Source organism: Erpetoichthys calabaricus, chromosome 9 (assembly GCF_900747795.2).
Source record: "Erpetoichthys calabaricus chromosome 9, fErpCal1.3, whole genome shotgun sequence".
Classification (NCBI taxonomy): Eukaryota; Metazoa; Chordata; class Cladistia; order Polypteriformes; family Polypteridae; genus Erpetoichthys; species Erpetoichthys calabaricus.
This window is the reverse complement of record NC_041402.2, coordinates 185598621-185620830: the sequence shown is the minus strand read 5'-3', so window position 1 is coordinate 185620830 and position 22210 is coordinate 185598621. Positions and strand designations below refer to the sequence as shown.

Genomic DNA, 22210 nt, shown 5'->3' with positions numbered 1-22210 from the left:
ATGCATTTTGTGCTCTTTGGAGCATCAAATTGTGACAGAGCTTTTCATTTTTATTATATTAAGATCCTGAGTTTGCCCTAACCATTCAAAATAGTGTGGTGCTGAGGTGTCACCCATTGCATAGCTGCTCTCGGGTCCTAATTTGGGATCCTGAGGTGGTCCATCGTGTGGTGGGTACAGTAACATGCTATATAAGTGCGTGCTCCCAACCAAAACCTCTCATTAGTCAGGGTTTGATGGTGAATTTCACCCCCCAACCCCCCCCACCCCTCAAAGTGGGCTTTCTTTGGAAGTGCTTTTGGAACTTACTTACTTTGGGGCTCCTAGTTCATAACACTTGTGTGTTACGATTCTGAACCCTAAAGTGCTTATTTTAGCACTAAACAACTGCATTATAGTTTTAATTGTTGCCCATTTTTTGCATTATTACAAATGTTTGTGATGCGCCATCTTTTGGAATGACAGAGACATAGCAACTGGACAAACACAAAGATACACCGATACACACCTTTTGCTAAGGTGGATATTGCGCAGAAATCGCAAAATGAGACCGGCACAGTGGTGCAGAGGTGGCACTGCTGCCTCACAGTAAGGAGACCAGGATTCGTGTAATGGGTCCTCCCTGCATAGAGTTTGCATGTTCTCCCCGTGTCTGCGTGGGTTTCCTCCGGGTGCTCTGGTTTCCTCCCAAAGTCCAAAGACATGCAGGTTAGGTGAACTGGTGATTCTAAATTGGCCCTAGTGGGTGCTTGGTGCGTGTGTGTGTTTGCCATGCGATGGATTGGCACCTTGTCCCGGGTTTGTTCCCTGCTTTTTGCCCTGTGGTAGCTGGGATAGGCTCCAGCACCCCGCCCGTGACCCTGTTCAGGATGAATTGACAGCAAAATGAACTTAAACAGTAACAGCATTTATTCTGGGATATTGGGAGGAACCATGAAATTGCCTGATAGCAGCAGGTAGAAAAGCCCCCCAGATTTGCTTCTTAGCAAACCATAGTGGAATGAGGTTGCAGGTAAAAGAGCTCCCCAGAGGGAGCGCCTCCTGGAGGGGATTTTTCATGATGGCATCTAATTTTGCCACCATTCACTTTTCCATGACAGCTCCCAGCGTGTTCAGGGTTGGCCTTCCTGGTAAGTTTGCTCAGGCATTGTGCATCAGAGGTGGGCAGTGCTGGTCCTGGAGGGCCACAGTGGCTGCTGGTTTTCATCCAGCCCAATTGCATAATAAAAAAACAGTCCTTGCCAATTTCGGACCTTATTTAAGTTCATGGCTTGGTAGTCTGCCATGTTAGGTTCTTATATCATAGATTTTTTTCCTTTCCATAGATATCATCCAAATGATTTGAAGCCTAAAACGGATCATTTTCAGTCAGTCACATGTTTATTTTAAGTGTTTTATTAAACCAGACAGTGCAGGATGAATCCACACCGGTGGAAATGGAAACAAGCAAGACGGAGATCTGCCGGCTCCTTTGTGATTTGCCCCTTATTGCTAATAAGGAGCCGTTAAAAACTGGGAATGCAGCTGTTTAAGACTGAAATAAGCAATTAAGGGTGGGGAACCTTAACAAGTGAGATCACTAAAATGAAGCAGCAAAATGTCACTCGAGCAAGTAGTGCTTCATCAGCAATCATCGACTTCTCATTAAGAAACAACAACCTGTAGCCACTGCGGCCCTCCAGGGTCGACATTGCCCACCCCTGGTGCAGAACAACACACTGACTATGGTGGATCAGTAGAACGTTTCCATCAAGAACACTAGGGGGCTTCGCCTCCTGCTCGCTTCGCTTGCCAACCCCCCGGCCTGCGCAACGCTATGGGCCAGCCACTTCACATCTCTGCCGCTCATGTATGTGGATTTCACTTTCACCAAATAACAAATCTTTTAATTCTCACAGATCCACCAATCCATCCATTTCCCAACCTGCTGAATCTGAACACAGGGTCACGGGGGTCTGCTGGAGCCAACCCAGCCAACACAGGGCAGATACGCCTCTTAATTGGGAGGAAACACTACTTTTCCCTGATGGCAACACGAATTAGACGATCTACAAGTCTCCAACTTAAAGTTTAAAGCTGAACAATATCTACATACTTCTCTCATATCACCAATGTACATATATTCAGTCTCTTTTCGTTGTTCCATTAGTAATAATTTCCATTTGTTTGTGCTAATGCGATCTTTACTCTCAGTCTAATTGGAGACTTTCGAATTTTAGTACTTTCATTATCTCTAACCTGCTCTCCATGTGTCTCGCGTCAACATTTTTGAACCTCTTTACGACGTTCTACTTTGTTATCTACTCTTTGTCTTTTATTTCCGGCCCCGGGCGTGGTTAAATCTCTTGGCACAAAGTCTCGTCTCGCGGGACTTGAAAGTATCTCTCTGAAAAAGTCACGTCTCGTCCCAGGATTTTTTTATATAATAGTGAGATAAGACTTGTTTTAAATTGTTTGTAAGTAGGGCGTGACGTGCAAAAGTCATTGTCTCCCGGGTTTCGCTTCCTAAGGTTGTAATGTCTAGTCTTGCGTGTCGTCAAAGTGTCTCTCCGAGACGACCTGGTCTCGATCGCTTCGCTCAACCCGCCCCCAGGAGGCGCTCCTGCCACTTTGCGTCTCTCCCGCTCACGTCGTGAAGGGAGGCAGCTGAACGCACGCTAAGCAGAAGTGGACGGATCAGCTACTGGCTTTGTGCTGTTTCTGCCAAGATGCCTGTTCTGCTTGTCGCTCTGCGCGTCGATCATTTAAAAGCCTGTACAGCAGCTGTCCTTCTGTCTCACTGCCTTGTCTTGCGTGACGTTAAAATGTCATCCGAGAAGATCACGCCTCGTCTCCTTGGTCTCCCTACTAAGATTAGAGAGATGTTACTCATATCCTTAGCCCAACATCCACATATCATATGTGATTACAAAGTGTATTTTAATAAGTTTACATGTGTTTAAAGCGTATGGGAGGGGTATTTTAAGGCTTAAACTATAAAAAAAAATGTTTATTTATATGGTCTTTCTATATCACAGATTTTCACCTATCGCTGATGGGTCTGGAATGTAACTTCCGCGATAGGCGGGGGATCACTGTACATTTAAGATGTCTCACTTAAAGGTTTTCCAGTGTTGTATCTGTCCTAGTGTGTATAAAAGCACTGTTTTCTGGGTTAGAAACAGAGGCGTAGCTAGGGTTTTGAACGCCCAGGGACAACTGAAGATTTCGCGCCCCCTCCTGTTTCCCAAAATGCAATGGGGAAGGGAAATTTGGCACCCCCTGGATGCTGCGCCCAGGGACAGATGTCCCCCCTTAGAGCTACACCACTGGTTAGAAAGGGGTGCCATCTTTTTTCTGTTCCTTTCAAGGCACTATATAAGAGGAGGTGAATTTGATGGCACCTACTGTGGGAGTCGCTTTGTTTCCAGCCTACACAGTGTGAGTTTATGAACCCTGACACTTTCCAGACTGTGAATATCCGACTGCCGCATCAAAAAAGGGTTAAGTTGAAGTAAAAAGAAAACCAAAATCAAAGGACGATGATGTGCAGCAACTTGAGTTCCCAGTCCGCAGTGCATCCTGTGAGGCTTATCTGTGCTGCCCTAGAGATCAGTAAATACGACACTAAATGAATTAAGGAGATGGCCTGAGGAGCTGATTAGGACGGATAAGCCTGTATTGGGAGCAAATAGAAACGTCTTGTATTTTTAGATACTTGTGGTGTGTCTCACGTACTGTATAGCAATAAAAAAATAAATAATTAAGTAACACAAGACTGGCACTTGTGTTTGCTTCTTTCCAGGAGGAGGACGGCTCTTAAGGGTTTATGGCAGCTTTGCACAGACAAGCCAAAATAGGAACGCAGCCACATAGCTTAGCTGTCCTTGTGACCCTCTGACCCTGAGCTGTCACGCAGAAAGGGCGCCAGATAAAATTTGGGCAGCACGCCATGCCAGTTTGTGAGATACCAGGGAAACGCTGCAGACTGCGCCAAGTGTTGAACGCGAGCCCAGAGCCATCTAACGAAGGCACTGAGAAAGGGCGGATCGAGAAGAAGTCGACGTGCACTGCTCTGTGGAGTCTGTTTTTTATATTCCAGTGTATGTGGTGTGGGGGGGGGTGCCCCCCGGCTGAGTAACTAAATAAAAATACAAGGAATGTGTGACAATAGGGAGCAAAGACAGTGTATGTAAAGTGCAAAATCATACCCCAGTGCCACTGAAATGCACTAAAGGATGGGTGGGGTTGTTATCACCCAAGGCACGTGAGAATGAGTGCTGGAAAAGCAAATGGAGGGGAAGACAAGAATAAGCAAACAGGTCATCAGCAGGCTGTGGTAAAACCACAGTATGTAGAACACGCAGAAGTCACTTTTTTTCCCTTTTATTTGCTACTAGGTGGCACAGAGGAGCTGTGTGCTCTTTCACTTTCAGAGAGAGCAACAACTCAACTGCCTAATTTTGTTCTGTTCTATTCAAGGCGCTATATGAGATTAAGCATAATTGTCGATGCACTCAGGTATGAAGCATTAAATGCCAGCTAATACGGAGCATCTCAACCACTGGGTCACGAGTTGCCACCTTTGGGTCGTAAGCTCATATTAAAAACCCATTTCAGTGGATGTCTTGTCCACACTAGAAACTCCCACCCGCCGTTATCCGTGTGCTGCTCATTCAAATCGTGGTCGTTTCACCAATGGTTCAGATTTATTTTCGGTTTCTCTTAACGCTCGACCCAACAAGGTTGCCAACTGTATTCTGATTCAGTGTTTATCAGCCTTTCTGGGGTCACAGCTCACATTTTCTTATGTGTGCTTGTAATGTACCAATTCCCACCTTGGTTAATTGAGCGCAATCACTGGAGGGACCCTTTGCTGAGTTGGGCATGATCATTAACGTAAAGGGGAGTCAACAGGGTCCCCCTTGGTTAACTGAGCGCACTCATTGGAGTTGAGCCTGACCATCATGGTGGGGGAGTGGGGTTAATCGAGGGTGATCGTCGGAGCAGCGACCCACCGTGCAGCCCACCGTGACTCACTACCTTTATAAATAACCAGTAATGGCGCACTGCACAATACCATGCAGTGAATACACTTGACTTGAGCATTCCTAGTCTTCATTCTCTTTCTCTGTACGTTTAGCATTCGTTTGCTCAGAGGTTGATGTGCTTGCTACTTCCTGGGCAGCTCTTCTTTTCTCCACCCTAGCAATCCGCTTTTTCTCTTCTTTCGTCGGCATCTTTTCGCGTTAAAATTGATTAAGTCAGTGTTTGTGTTGAGATCACTTAGTACGTTTTCCTTAATTTTTCACTTAAACTGGCACCAAAGTTTTCAATCTGCCTCAAGAATGATTTAAGATATAAAGAGGTAGGGGAAGTGATGGCAAAGGTGGTAGGGATGAGAACGGCGCCCGTACGCATGCTCCGCACGGCTGCCCTGCTGGCCGCTGCCCAGAGTTCATTCTACAATAAAATAAAATAAAAATAAAAAGAGGAATAACCTCTTCCATCCATCCATCCATTTTCCAACCCGCTGAATCCGAATACAGGGTCACGGGGGTTTGCTGGAGCCAATCCCAGCCAACACAGGGCACAAGGCAGGAACCAAACCTGGGCAGGGTGCCAACCCACCGCAGGACACACACAAACACACCCACACACCAAGCACACACTAGGGCCAATTTAGAATCGCCAATCCACCTAACCTGCATGTCTTTGGACTGTGGGAGGAAACCGGAGCGCCCAGAGGAAACCCACGCAGACACGGGGAGAACATGCAAACTCCACGCAGGGAGGACCCAGGAAGCGAACCCAGGTCCCCAGGTCTCCCAACTGCGTGGCAGCAGCGCTACCCAATGCGCCACCGTGCCGCCCGGAATAACCTCTTTTTAGTCAATATTTTTAGTCGAACCCGTTTCCAGTGAGAGTTGGACTCCGCAAGTGGTTGCCCTTTGTCACCGATTCTGTTCATAACTTTTATGGACAGAATTTCTAGGCGCAGCCAGGGCATTGAGGGGATCCGGTTTGGTTGGCTCAGGATTGGGTCACTGCTTTTTGCAGATGATGTTGTCCTGTTTACTTCATCAGTCCGTGATCTTCAGCTCTCTCTGGATCGGTTCGCAGCTGAGTGTGAAGCGGCTGGGATGTGAATCAGCACCTCCAAATCCGAGACCATGGTCCTCAGCTGAAAAAGGGTGGAGTGCCCTCTCAGGGTTGGTAGCGAGATCCTGCCCCAAGTGGAGGAGTTCAAGTATCTCGGGATCTTGTTCACGAGTGAGGGAAGAATGGAGCGTGAGATCGACAGGCGGATCGGTGTGCCGTCCACAGTGATGCGGGCTCTGCATCGGTCTGTCGTGGTGAAAAAGGAGCTGAGCCGTAAGGCAAAGCTCTCAATTTACCAGTCGATCTACGCTCCTACCCTCACCTATCGTCATGAGCTATGGGTAGTGACCGAAAGAACGAGATCGCGAATACAAGCGACTGAAATGAGTTTCCTCCACAGGGTGTCTGGGCTCTCCCTTAAAGTTAGGGTGAGAAGCTCAGTCATCCAGGAGGGGCTCAGAGTAGAGCCGCTGCTCCTCCGCATCGAGAGGAGTCAGATCAGGTGGCTCAGGCATCTGATCAGGATGCCTCCTGGACGCCTCCCTGGTGAGGTGTTCCGGGCACGTCTAACTGGAAGGAGGCCCCGGAGAAGACCCAGGACACGCTGGAGGGACTATGTCTGTCGGCTTGCCTGGGAACGCCTTGGGATTCTCCCAGAAGAGCTAGAAGAAGTGGCCAGGGAGAGGGAAGTCTGGGCATCTCTGGTCAAGCTGCTGCCCCCGTGACCCAATCTCAGATAGGCAGAAGAGGATGGATGGATGGATGGAATAACCTTGGAGGTCAATCATCACCCCAAAAGCGGACAGTAGACGTCACGTAATATATGTGTACCAAATTCCATGTCAATAGGTCAAACGGTTTGTGAGCAACAGGTGATTTAAAATCCTGGACAGACAAACAAACAGCCAGGGTAGCATATTATATATAAAGATAGCAACTTGCAAGCGACCAGTGGCTGCCCATCTCCCAGTTCTAATTGATTTTCCCATTCATAATCGACGTTCGATTTACCGAGGGGGACCAACACTTCAGTTTCCTCATTGGGTGGTTAATGAACATAAAAAGAGAGAACTGTGTCTCAAGATCAGCGTTGTCTGCTCAAAAAAAACAACAAAGAAAATCAGACTGCCCCCTAGAGGAGAGAAAGGGCATAACAGTGTGGCACAATTACTCACTGAAATTTTGGAGGTCACATTATGAATTTCCGTTCAGTTTTCTGGGTTAGAAAGGGTCTCCATCTTTTTTCTGTTCCTTTCAAGGCACAATATAAGAAGAGGTGAATTTGCTCGCACCAATATAAAGAATGGATTTCATGAAATACTGTCCAGGTCTGACACTGTTAGAGTGCCCCCTAGAGGAGGGATTTGGCACCACAGTCCGACACAGGGGGTCATTTAGGAAGCCACCGTATGATTCCTTCTTTGTTTCCAGGTGAACAAAAACCCCATTGCCTCCCGGTTGAACTTGAGCTAATCTCTTAAGTGTTCACCCCCTTCACGTCAGTATTTAGCAGATGACAGCCGTGACAGCCTTGACTCTGTGCTCACAGGTCTTTCTCTGTCAGCTCTGCCATTTTCCTGTTTCTTCTATACTAAACTGCTCAGCTCTGTCAGGTGTCGTGGTTATCCAGAGTGAACAATCCTTGTCAAGTCCATCACTAATTCTCCAATGGATTGAGATCTAGACTCTGACTCGGCTACTCCAAGACATTCACATTGTTGTGTTTCTACTTGGGCTTGTTGTCTTAATAGATTTTTCCCAAGGTGCAGGTTTCTTGCAGACTCCATCAGGTTTTCCTGCAGGACTTCCTTGTATTTTCCTCCGTTCACTTCCCCCTCACAAATCTTCCAGGGCCTGCTGCAGAGAAGCATCCCCACAGCCTGATGCTGCCACCACCATGCTTTACGGTGGGACTAGTGTGTTTGTAATAACGTGTGGTGTAATGTGGCGTTTAGCTTGATGGCCAAAAAAGCTCCATTTGGGTGGCTTCAGACCATAGAAACCTGCTTCCGGCTATTTGTAGAGTCTCCCATGCGCCTTCTGCGGAAATGCCCTGTGTGATTTTTTTTCTCTTTGCCACTGTGCTATAAGGCTGGCTGGAGAACCCCGGGGCACAGTTGTTGTCTGCACAGTCTTATCCACTGTAGCTTGTCAGTCCTTCAGAGTTCTCAGAGATCTCTTGGTGGCCTTCCTCACTTGTCTTCTTCAGTTCTTGTGGACAGCCTGCTCTAGCAGATATCCAGCTGCACCATACTCTTTCCAAGTCAAGTCAAGTGGTGCTATTGGCATACCATCCATACACCATATTGCATCATACAGTGGCATGAAATAGCATACAACGGGGAAAATAAGTATTGAACGCGTCAACGTTTTTCTCAGTTAATAGATCTCTAAAGGAGCTATTGACATGAAATTTTCATCAGATGTCGGTAACAACCCAAGTAATCCACACATACAAAGAAATCAAAACAAGTAAGTCCATAAATTAAGTTATGTGTAATAAGGTGTAATGGAACAGGGGGAATAAGTATTGAACACGTTTACTGAAATTTATTTCATACTTAGTAGAAAAGCCTTTGTTGGTAATGACAGCTTCAAGACGATTCCTGTAAGGAGAAACGAGTTGAATGCATTGTTCTGGTGTGATTTCTGGCCCGTTCTTCCACACAAACCCTCTTCAAACCTTGAAGGTTCTGGTGGCCTTTTCTATGAAACTCTGATCTTCAATTCTTTCCATGGATTTTCAATTGGATTCCAGTCGGGTGATTGACTGGGCCATTCTAGCAGCTTTATTGTCTTTCTCTAAAAACAAATGAGAGTTTCCTTGGCTGTGTGTGTTTGGGATCCTCGTCTTGCTGAAATGTCGCCCCTCGTTTCATCTTCAGCATCCTGGTAGATGGCAGCAGATTCTTATCAAGAATGTCCCGGTACATTTCTCCATTCATCCTTCCTTCAATTATATGAAGTTTGCCAGTACCATATGCTGAAAAACAGCCCCACACCATGATGTTCCTACCTCCCAACTTCACTGTTGGTGTGGTGTTATGGGGTGATGCGCAGTGTCATTTCTCCTCCAAACACGGTGTGTGCAATGACATCCAAAGAGTTCAATTTTGGTCTCCTCTGACCTGACTCTATTCTCCCAGTATTTAATTGGCTCGTCCAAATGTTGTTTCAACGAGCTTCAGCATGCTTTTTCTTCAGCAGTGGACTGTTGAGCAGTGAGTGTACATAGAGGCCATGGCAGTTGAGTGCATTACTTCTTGTTTTCTTTGAAACAACTGGACCTGCTAATTCCAGGTCTTTCTGAAGCTCTCCACAAGCGAGTGGTCCTTGGCTCTTCCTATTATTCTTTGGAGTCCTCTGTCAGAAATCTTGTGAGGAGCATCTGGTCATGGCCGGTTTATGGTGAAATGATGTTCTTTCCACTTTCAGATTATGGCCCGAATGGTGCTTACTGGAACATTCAGAAGTTTAGAAATACGTCTGTCACCAATGCCATCAGTAAGGTTGTGAAGGTCTTGAGAGAGCTCTTTGCTTTTACCCATCATGAGATGCTTCTTGTGTGACACCTTGATAATGAGAAACATTTTTATAGGCCATCAATTAGGACTAAACCAGCAGATATTCATTTGCACTGATATGGGGCTCTCAGGATTGACAGATGTCTGCTGGTTTCTTGACTTTCCAGGCCTTTTTGCACCTGCTTTTCTTCATGTGTTCAATATTTTTTCCATGTGTCATTCCACTTTATTACACATAATTTATGGAATTGCTTCTTTTGATTTCTTTGCATGTGTGGATTACTTGGGTTGTCATCAACATCTGGTGAAAATTTCATGGCAGTAGCCCCATTTGGAATATATTTACTGAGATAAACGTTGACGTGTTCAATACTTATTTTCCCCGCTGTACCTGAGGACTGCGGTGCAACATATACAAGAACACAGGACAAATGCAAGACAGGTATAGAACTATACTATACTATAAGGAGATAAAAAAAATAATAGGTAAGTGAATAGATAGTAATAATGTGAAATAATTACTAATAAATAAATAATAATAACAACTAATAATAAAAAACAACTGTCAGAAATGTACTGCATATTAATCAGCTAGCTGCTAGGAACTGATCTGAGGGCAGGGGGCAGCACAGTATTCAAAGTTCAGACAGCCACGGGGTAGAAGCTCTGTCAGAACCTGGCAGAGCTGGTTTGGATGCTACAGGGCCTTCTGCCAGATGAAAGTGGAACAAGAAGGGCCAGGGGAGGGGTGGGAGTGGTCCTTCATATTGCTATAGGGTTTGCGGATGCGTCGCTTCATAAAGATGTCTGTAATTCCATTTCTTCATGACTGACTTAACTGGATATTCAGTGACTTGGGAGATTTTCTAGTCTCCATTCCTTGATTTGTGTTTTTCATAGAGTTGGTTGCAGTCTTCATTTGGTCTTCATTCTGTAGGTTAGTCCACCATACTGACTCACCACAAGCAGGATCTTCCACATTCATTGCCTTTTAGAAGCACTGCTGCTGCCTATAAGCAATCCAGAATTTCAGGTTGTCCCAAGATATTGCAGACCAAACTAACCCTATGGGAAAATACAACACCTTTGTGCCCCTTTTGGGACTGAAAGGGACAGCAGCTGCCTGCCTTCACTATTAAATAACAGGGCCCTGTCAGCCACATAGGGAGTGATGTTGCTGCCACCTGCTGGTCAGAAACAATTCAGCTGGCTTCCTTCCAGACCTCAAAGACTGTTCTTTTATATCTGAATAATTAAAAAAAATATGTGTTATCTCTTGCCCTATGTGTACCTTCAACGCCTTTCCTCGTGTGTCTGAACCTCTCTTGACCGGCACTCTGTCTCTCAGGCATGTTCCCATAAAGCCTGCTTCTCAGGCCTTGTCATCATGACTCAGGCACCACCGCAAGTGGCAGCCTTTCCAGCAGCTCCGTGTATGACTTTATCTTTCTACCTTTTTTCTCTATTTTTCTCAATTTCACTATCAGTATGCTGCTGCTGGAGTATGTGAATTTCCCCTTGGGATTAATAAAGTATCTATCTATCTATCTATCTATCTATCTATCTATCTATCTATCTATCTATCTATCTATCTATCTATCTATCTATCTATCTATCTATCTATCTATCTATCTATTTTCGAGGCACCTTTCTCACCTCTTGTCCAGTTTTATACATCTCGACTTTGAAGGCGACTCCCTTAGCGTGCCTCCTATGTCATCTCTCCTCGTGTGTCTCACACTCACACTTCCTCTTCTGATCATGTCACCAAAGCCAAACTGACCAATCACATCGAAGTCAAAATGACCAATCAGATTGCTCTGAGGGACTGGACACCCACACACAAACACAGACCTTAATGGGTTACCGTATAGGAGACCCACTGAGGCTTTTTAGGGTCTGTGTCCTCCAATTCCAATTGGTTTTAAAGGGGCTAACCAAAGTCTTTCAACTTTTAGATTATTTTATCTATTAGATCTAATGTTTTTTCTAAAACTACTGAAGTGACTTCTAGTGAAATTTTAATGTCTTTTTTTTTTTTAGGGTCATGATGTTCGAAGACAAAGCAAATGGAAGCAGCATCAAACCAGCAGGTCCTCCTCCTAAAAGGGACATTGCAAGCCTTCCATAAGCACATTTCAAGAACCGCAACTTTAGGGAAACAGGGACCAAGCTTTACTCTGTCCTGTGCATTGTCATTCTCTAGGCTTATACAGTACTCAGTGTGTAGCCATCTTTTTAACTAAAAAGGTGTTAAAGATGGCAAGGACTCCATCATCAGGAGCCTGCTGCTGCTATGCAAAAAGAAAAAGTCTGAAAACAAGTATCAATAGCTCAAAAGCATTCTCATTGAAAATATTAAACAAGTGCGTGTGTGTGTGTGTGTGTGTGTGTGTGTGTGTACATATACAGTATATAAGTTCATATAGTATGTGTATGTATGTAAAGCATATACTTTGTTTAGTAGATCAGTAGAGACAGAGGGCCTCCTAGGGGTTCTTCACTGCTGAATAAACTGCCAAGGAGAACTAAACAAACATCAAAATAAAATTCAAAGCATAAGGGAGGGATGATTATAGGGAGAAATACAAAAGTGGTGTACTGAAAATGGACGCAACAAAGCCCCCTGGCTGGGTGAGGTGGCTCACCTGCTTGCCCGCTCTTCAAACATCAGAATACAACTCTCCCTTTACCCTTCTAGTTTCTCTCTCTTAAATCCTCTATCGATTTAATATTTTCATCTGCTAGATAGATAGATAGATAGATAGATAGATAGATAGATAGATAGATAGATAGATAGATAGATAGATAGATAGATAGATAGATAGATACTGTATTAATCCCAAGGGGAAATTCACATTTAAACTTCTAACTACATGCTAAACCTCCCAACTACAAACTCAAACGACTTTCAAATCCCATACCGCAGTTATTTCTGCAGCCAACAATAGAATTCCTCTGGCATTCAGAATTCAGTGGCTGCCAGGTCAGAGAGGCTCCGAGGTCATTAAACCTCTGAATTTCTTTCATTTTCTTAAAGGGGCAGGTATCTTTTAAGAACTTCTGGGCATCCTTGCCTTTTGTAATGGACTACAGGGTCCTACCAACTCTCCATGTGCCGGCTTTTCTGCACAGTCTCTTCTAAACCCTGCTCCTGTCCAGTGTCCCTCTAATGTCATTACTCCCTTGGCACATATACCCGTTCTTGGATCCATTTTGAGGTTCTGCTTTGATTGCATGTGTGTGTATGCATTTGGTTGTGTGTAATTGTTTTTATAAATGCAGATGCTCACCTGAAATGTCCTTACCTGTAGTGGTGAGATGATCTATGCCAGCATCCCCATCCTCTCTTCTCTTCCCACTCTCCCTATTCCCAGTCTCTGAGTTCCTTCGATTTCTTAAAGGGACAGGATATGAGGCCCCCTCACCATATTGAGCCTCAGTTTGAAGCCATCTGTAAGGAATTGTAGAGCGCCTTTAGAGGGTATTTGGACCCTTCACTTTTCACACATGTTGCTGTGATGCAGCCTTGTGCCCATATCATTTAATTTAATTTTTATTCCCATCAAGGAACACTTGATACCCCAGATTGACAAAATGAAAAACAGGATTTTAGAAATGTCTGCAAATGTATCAAAAACAGACAACTGTAATATCCAATTGGCACAAGTATTAAGACCTTTCACTCATTTCTTACTTGAAGCCCCTTTGGCAGCAATTCTAGCCTGGGGTTGTCTTGGGTTTGATGCAACAAGCCCTTCTTCTCCGCTCAAGATCTTCTCAAGCTCTGTCAGGTTGGTTGGTGGATACTTCAGGAGATGTTCATTTGGGTTCAAGTCCAAACACTGGCTGGACCTCTCAAGGGTATTTCCAGAGTTGTCCCTAAGCCACTCCTGTGTTGTCTTTGCTTTGTCCTGTTGGAAGGTGAACCTTCTGCCCAGTCTGAGGTCCAGAGTGCTCTGAGTAGCTTTCCATTAAGGATGTCTCTGCATTTTGCCCCATTAAGCATTCCCTCATCCATGACTAGTCTCCGGTCCCTGATGCTGCCACCACCATGCTTAACCATTGGAATACGGCGAGCTGACGAGTAGCATCTGGTTTCCTCCAGACATGATGCAAATCTTGGTTTCATCAGACCAGAGACTTGTTTCTCACAGTCTGAGAGTCCTTTGGGTGCCTTTGTACAAACTTCAAGTGGGCTTCCATGTGTCTCTACAGATGAGAGGCTTCTCTCTGGCCACTCTATCGTAAGGCCCTAATTGGTGGAGTGTTGCAGTGATGGTTGTCTTTCTGGAAGCTTCTTCAGTCTCTCCACATACGTTCTCTGGGGTTCAACCAGATTGACAGTTGGGTTCTCGGTCACCTCACTTATCAAGGCTCTTTTCCCCCCTGATTGTTCAGTTCGGTTGGGCGGCCAGCTCTAAAAAGAGTTATGGTGGATCCAAACTTCTTTAAGAACTGCAGAGACCACCATACTGTTGAGGAACCCTCAGTGTCACATGAAATGTTCGTTTATAGCCTCCCTGAGATCTTTGCATCGTCTCTAAGGTCTGCAGGCAATTCCTTCCACCCCATGGCTTGGTTTTTGCTCCGCCATGAGACCCTTCTATAGACTGGTGTGTGTCTGCCTTTCCTAAAACTGTCCAGTCAATTATATTGACCACAGGTGGACTCCAAACAAGGTGTAGAAACAACTCAATGATGATCAATACAATGGGATGCACCTGTGCCAGACTTCAGATGCCATCAATGGGATAATGCAGTTTTATATTTTTACTAAGTTTACAACATTTTCTAAAATCCTGTTTTGCTTTGCCATTCTGAGGTATTGAGTGCTTATTGATGTGGGAAACAAAACAAATTTCAAAGGTTTTAGAATACGGCAGCAACATAACGAACTGTTTCAAAAGTGAAGGGGTCTTCATGCTTTCTGAATCCACTGCCCATCCATACAGTTGGCACTGTTGCCCAGTTTGACTTTGTGTACCGTATTACAAACGAGATCGGAGGAATACGTGTGATCCTGCCATTCCATACCATGTCTCGTTGTTATCCTGTGTAAAAACCCATTCACTTTCAAAGAGAAGTAACGTCTTTTTGATATTAATTAACCTCTCCTGTCATCCAAAACCTGTCAAGCCAGTGTCAGGGTTGCTGCTAAGGGGGTCCCACTCACAAGAAGTTGTAAATATTATTTGTAAATATTATAAGATCTGTGTGGACACATACCCACTATACAAAAAAAAAGCAGGATATATTTTAGACCAACAATTCTAACTTTCATGTCTTGATGTGACCGTAACAAACTTCTTCATTTAAATAAATCTTAAAAATGCAGTGAAAACACTAAAAGAGAAATTACTAATTCACTTTATTCTTTGAAGTCTAACATGAGCAGCCATTACATTGTCCCTGTTGGAGGCTGGCATCTTATTATTACTGCTACTGACGCTCAAAACAACACTTGGTGGTGAAGACGGGATGACGTTGTACATTCTAAAAGATAACGTGCGAATTGTTTCAATGTCTTCACCCCTCACTACTTAGTATTAAGCTCACACATGGACGTGTTCGGCTTCATCACTTCCACTGATGCTCTCACTGTGTCAGTGGACGTAACTTCTAAGCAGAACAGCTCGATTAAGGAGAGCCCGTGGCCCTTCTGGACAGCTCTGTAGATTTTTCAAAAGAGGATCGAGGTCTCCAGGGATTGTGGATGCCTAGAAGCAAACTTTCAGGAAGCTCTTGAGTGCTGAGGAGCGTTGTTTGTAAGATAAGCATCCTATGATGGCTTAGCACACCTTAACGTCACCTGGCGAGACCGACACTCATCGCTCTTTCCAGTGAGACGCTTGAAAAACGGAAACCTGACGACTACTCCATTGGGCTCATCTGATCATTTTTACTAATCAGTGCCTCTTTCATCTAGAGCAGCTGTCGTTTATATTATTTTTTTATATATTGCATTGTAACTGTATATGAATTTAACAGGGGGAAGGGGGTCACCGATATTCTATAGACGACTGCTAAACACAAACTGTATTTTCCTGTGAAACACCAAAGGAATAAATTTTAATCTTTCAAACCTTATTTTGTGGATTTCTTTTATTTCTCACTATCATGTAAGTGCAATAATAATAAAAATTCTTTACATTTATATAGCGCTATTCTGCTAATGTATAGACGATGTGGTGGCAGCCATTTTTACGCCAGTACGCTCATCACAGATTAGCTGTTAGGTAGTGAAGTGGTGAGTAAGATAGTCTGTTAGAGACAGGGGATGATTAGGGGGCCTGAATGACTAAGCCATGGTGGGAAAGTCAGCCTGGACAAAGGATGCCCAGGGATCTTTTATGACCACAGAGAGTCAGGACCTCGGTTTAACATCTCATCCTAAGGACGGCACCATTTTTACAGCACACAGTGTCCCCATCACTGCACTGGGGCATTGGCAACCACAATCAGACCACAGGGTAAGCGCCCCCTGCTGACCTCGCCAACACCCCTTCCAGCAGCAACCCCAGTTTTTCCCAGATGGTCTCCCATCCAAGTCTTGGTCTGGCCTGTACCTGCTTAGCTTCAGGTGGGTGATTTCTTCTGGTGATTTCTTTATTCTATTTTATGGATTTCTTCTATTTATCTCTGTTATGTGACTGCAATGGCTCTAGGTAAGATGGAGAACAGCTTTCCCATTCATAACTTCACTTAATGTAGAGGTTCCCCGACGTTTTCTATGCCCCGTAACCCTAAAATTTTACTTAGATATAGGTCCCTAACTTAAACCTTAAGGGTGCCTAATCTTAAGTTTAGTTTCTATGGCAAAACTAATTTTAACAGTATCCTTTTACCTTAATATATTTGCCTATAGAACCCTGGTGCACTAAAATTTCATTTATTTTAACCCTATATAAAAAAAATTTGTTTTGAATATTTACGAGTGTGACATACCCTGTTTTTAGCTTTATTGGAATTTTGCACTTTTAGGTCACTGTAATAATTTTTAGATGGATTATTAGTGAAACTGTCTAATATGTGGGCGGCACGGTGGCGCAGTGGTAGCGCTGCTGCCTCAGTTAGGAGACCTGGGTTCGCTTCCCGGGTCCTCCCTGCGTGGAGTTTGCATGTTATCCCCGTGTCTGTGTGGGTTTCCTCCGGGCACTCCGGTTTCCTCCCACAGTCCACAGACATGCAGGTTAGGTAGATTGGCGATTCTAAATTGGCCCTAGTGTGTGCTTGGTGTGTGGGTGTGTTTGTGTGTGTCCTGCGGTGGGTTGGCACCCTGCCCGGGGTTTGTTTCCTGCCTTGTGCCCTGTGTTGGCTGGGATTGGCTTCAGCAGACCCCCGTGACCCTGTGTTCGGATTCAGCGGGTTGGAAAATGGATGGATGGATGGATGGAGATAATAGATCACCTAGGAATAGTGGTTTTGATAGTGTAAAAAAGTATAGATTATACATATGTAGGAAGTGTACCCATACACCCGTCCTTCGAGACACACATTCTCTATAACCCTAACCTGGAAAATTTTTATGTTCACACCCTCCTACAAAAGTCATTACATATTTGAAGATGAAGAAGTCAAATTTATCATTTCTGAACCACATACAGTATTGTGGGTGAACAAACTGAACTCAAAAAAATAAGTTTCTAACTCGGTGCATAAAATTTAAATACACAATTGAGCAATATACCTTCACCAGTAATGGCGTACTGCACAATAACATGTAGTGAATCCTCTTGACCTGAGCATTCCTGGTCTTCATCCTCTTTCTCTGTACATTTTTTATTCGTTTGCTCACAGGTTGAGGCGCTTGCTGCTTCCTGAGCAGCTCTTCTTTTCTCCACCCTAGCAGCCCACTTCTTCTCTTCTTTCGTTGGCATCTTTTCGCGTTAAAACTGATTAAATTCATTTCTGTGTTACAATTACTTAATAGGTTTTTCTTAATTTTTCACTTAAGCTGGCACTTAAACGTTCAATCTGCCTCAAGAATGATTTAAGATACGAAGAGGCAGAGGAAGTGATGGCGAAGGTGGTAGGGATGAGATGCGCCACGCCCACCCTGCTGTGCACTGCTGAGAGTTGATTCTACGGTAAAAAATAAATAAAAAGAGTAATAAAAATCATCACCCCAAAAGCGGACAGTAGATGTCATGTAGTATATGTGTACCAAATTTCAAGTCAATAGTTCAAACGGTTTGCGAGCTACAGGTGATTTAAAATCCTGGACAGACAAACGGACAGCCACAGTAGCGTATTATATAAGATTATAAAACTCAATAATCTTGTAAATGTGGCCCTTGTGAAGTTTAGACATTTGATTGACAATCCAGGGGTTGGGGTATCCAGCGAAGCCTCAAGCACTGCAAGAAAATGACACACGATCAGTGATCAAGGGGTTTGGGAGATTGGAGACCCCCATGAAGCAATGGGTGCTGGTGCGCCGCTAGGGAATGAAACACAGTCAACGTGCTTTGCCTCTTGATAACACTTGCATTTCAGTTCTAAAACAGATGCACCAAATAGTTAAAATTGCTGCGCTACTGCCAGGACCACCAGCAGGAGAGACCAGCTGAGTGTAAGCAGCAGGTGTTGTCTCCAATTCTGTTCCCCCCTGTCCCCCATTGGCAAAAATGTCAATCAGACTTCAAAATCAGTGACGTTTCACAGTGGGGGCTTGCATAGAAATCAATACAGGACCTTATCATTCTCTATGGATCATTGCAAGGTCCAAATTCCATTCTCTTAAAAAAAAAAAGTTATTCCCCTTAACGCACCTTTCTGCAGCTCATACACAGGTGACAGTTGTGCGCGCAGTGCTTGATTCTTTTAATATTCTAGAACGGAAGACTCACAAATGATGTCACACTGCAAGACACCAATTGCACCACGATAAAGTCAGACAATGCACCTCACTCGATTCTGGCAAATCATGATGCAAAGTATTTCTCTGAAATGCCAACTTGCATGTCCTGGGGTTAAGGGCACCAAAGGTTGGGAACCCTTGCCTTATGGTAAAATATATGGTGGAGTTCCTTATCAGTAGTGGTGGTCATCTTTTGGTAATTTTAAACTTGCCCATTGAGCATATGTGTGTATCTAAATTTGAAGATTTGAGTTATGGTGAGTCTTGAACCCACAACATCTGGCTCATAAGCAAGCTCCTTACAGTGTGAGGCAAATCAGTCAGTTGCACTGAGCCCAATCTCTGAATCCTGCGAGTCTACCAATCGGTAACACTTTAGTTTAGGCACTGCAAAGATACATCTAGTACTAATATACTGTACTCTTCTGTAACGAGACCTTAAGAAACACTTCTTTGGATCTTCATAACACTTAAAAAGCATCACTGAAGTCTGCATTGTGACCTACTTCAGAGCAATCTGAGGTGGCTTAACTGACGCACACTTCTCTTGATATTACATATTTAGTATAAGAACCGTGAATCCTTCATATTAACAAGAAATTTTACCGTCATGTCAGTATGCTGCACTGCACAGACATGAATAAGCCATCTACTGATGTTTCATAAGTGTTACGAGGACCCAAAGAAGCCTTTGTGAAATTCTTGTTACATAAATGAGTAATAGATGCATTTTTGCAGTACCTAAAGTGTTACCAGCTCATCTCTCTCTCTGTATCAGCACCCACCTTTTCTGCACTGCGTCACCACTACACTCCACATTCCACAGTGCAAATCCCACCCTTCGGGCCATTGTGTAACTTTGAAAATTTGCATTGTGGTGAACTGCTGGAGCTCTCTGCTTAGCTCGTACTGAGAAGAGCTTGCGGATTTGAGACTCAGAGGAGGTTGCGGGTTCGAGACTCAGCCACCAGCAGTTTGCCACAGTGCAGATCTTCTAATAGTTATAACTGAAAAAAAGCTGCATCACTACTTCAGTGCTTCAGTTTACAAGTTTACATATTCTCAGTTGTAATAGAAAAAAAAATCAAAAATAACATCATATTCATAATCAGTGACCTTAAGAGTCTAAAATGATACCCAGCATGCTTATGTTTGTCATCTGTCACTTTTGACCTTCTGGGAGTGGCTCTTAAAGGGCTAGGTACGGTGGCCCCGAAGGGCAAGTGACAAAAACTTTAAAGGTATGCCGCGTACAATCAAACAAGGAGACGCACACATACGAATGAAGTGACGCTCAGAATTAAATGTGGTGCCGCACAATTAAAAAAGGTAACGCGCACGATTAAATGTTGGCGCTCACAATTAAACAAGAGACGCGCGCACTTAAGTTGATGCGCACATTCAAACGAGAGGATGCGCTCACAATCAGATGACAAGTAAAAAGTGCCTTTTTGTCTCAAACAAGTGATACTGTGCAATATCCAGAAATGTCAAACATACGGACAGTCGGAGCACATAGACTTGTAGATATTATATTATAGATTTATGACATAAATCATGAACATGAGGGTTGATTTTGTGTGTCTTTTGCTTCTATATCTCTCCAATGATACAGCACCCGATCGAACGTAATATCACCACGTTAGATTACAAATAATTCCTTTAGTGGGGTCTTGTTCAGAAAGTGGACGCCATCTCCTTCTTGTTGTTTGTTTTAGACTGGCCTACCCCTACTACAAACCCTGAATTTAAGGTTCGTGGGGGTAAGGGCAGGTACACCAGGGTCTCTAATCTTAAAAATTTACAGTAGGTGCCTAATCTTAAAATAGTGTAAGGGTGCCTAATCTTAAAAACAAGTGGCATCTGCTTTTGGCTTTCTGAACAAGAGCCATTTAGGGATTGTTATGACAATAAAATGTAGAATCTTGGTATGTAAAATCTTAACAAACTGGAACAAACTATCAACCACCGCACTACATGCAAAAAAAAACAGAACAGGGAGCACCACAGTTTACTTTGAGATTGTTTTTTTTGCTTTTTATTTGTTTGTTTGTTTTATAACTCTTGCATGGGAAAAAAAAAGAAATGGATATCCACATGTTAATGTACACCATAATGTACATACATCAGGAACTGTGCTCTCCAACAATATTAACTTTCCCTCACTCAGCACACCAATTAACTGGAAACCTCCCCTGTGGACAGACAGGCAAAGTTTGCCACCAATTTGTGTTTTCCTTTTGTTTTGCCAAGGTACCTACCCTTTCCATACTCTTTTGCTTGTCGTCACTCCTCTGATTGTGAGCATGTCATCTCTAATTTTGTGCGACACCACATTTAATTGTATGCATCACCTCGTTTGAATGTGCGCATCACCTTAAGTATGCGCATCACTTTGTTTAATTGTGCGCGCCACATTTAATTGTGCACGTCAATTTCTTTAATTATGGGCGTCACCTTTTTTAATTGTGCAGCACCACATTCAATTTTGCATGTCACCTCGTTTGAATGTGCGCGTCACCTTGTTTAATTGTGAGCCCTTCGGGGCCACCATAGTACGGACCACCGATAAAGAGTCAAAAAAAATGATTCTTGATCAGCAAACTCGAAATTGTATACAACAACACTCCATCCAAGTTTTGTGAAAAGGAGTAACTTTGACTCCTTGCATCCCATTAGGGGCCAGTTGATGTGGCATACACAACTTCAAGTGCTTCTGATCATTTTTGATAAAGACACCCTATTGGTTTACTCTTTATCATAAGGGTGTCATGTCCTGCACAAAATATGGTCCAAAAATGGCCTAAAAATGAGGTCTTACATAGGGCCGTCTTAACAGCATTATAGGCCCCCGGCCAAAGCAGTGCACTGGGGCCCCTACCTACACAACCACTCAGCAAATCACAACATACAGTACATAGATTAGTATAGTCCCATTATGCTCGTGGGGCGCCCAGGCAAGTGCCCAGCGCGCCCATGCATTAAGATGGCCCTGGTCTTCCATAACTAGGCATAAAGACGAGACCAATGGCATATCATATGTGGTGCTTTTCTTGTGCTTGTGAGTCAGTAGGCGCCGTACAAGAAAAAAAAAACTGAAGTTCATAAGAAATGTCCCAAAATGCATGCCAGTCTCAAAATAACTTTTAGATAGCTTCGGAAATGTTTTTCTTATCTTAGATGGCGTCATCTCAAGAGGTCTTAAGAGCATTTCTGTGGAGTGGGAGAGAGCAGGAGGCTTTTCAAGTTAGCTAATCAAGTGTGATAGGAAGTGTGCATTTTAAGCAACCTCAAATCCATCTTCTCTCACGTTTCAAAGACCTAATGCTGGGTCCCTTTGAGGTGGATATGATATTAACTGTTTTTCATGGATGTTGTTCCTGGTTGGCCACTCATCTTGAACCAGCTGACTTTAAACTCAAGTGTCTGAGCCTATCAGTCCATAGTCAGTAGACGACACTAAATTCCATCATGCTGGTCTCCTGTTCAGTTTGGTTCCCTGCCTTGCTCCAGTTCCTTCATGACTCCAACTGGGTTAAAAAGGAAAAAGGAAGCATAAGTCTATAAGCTTAAATAATGTATTACATATTCCTTTGAGGAGAGGTTGGGAGCATACACTGATCAGAGGCAGCCTCAGGAGTGTGCAGACCAACCGGCTGAATGCTGTTACCGGTATGTGTGGACTGTATAAACTTGTGCACGAATTTAATAAAAATAATGTTAATGTTTCTTGTGACAGTAT

The 22210-nt window shown here is 43.8% G+C and overlaps 1 protein-coding gene across 1 annotated transcript in view; it reads left to right on the top strand.

Moving 5' to 3' along the window:
* Window positions 1-15693, top strand: part of aif1l (allograft inflammatory factor 1-like) — a 72991-nt gene extending 57298 nt beyond the window's left edge. The window contains exon 6 of the mRNA XM_028793022.2: window positions 11649-15693. Coding sequence (XP_028648855.1) covers window positions 11649-11736 — 88 coding nt within the window. The 3' untranslated portion in view covers window positions 11737-15693. The remainder of the gene's footprint in view (window positions 1-11648) is intronic.
* Window positions 15694-22210: the final 6517 nt, after the last annotated feature.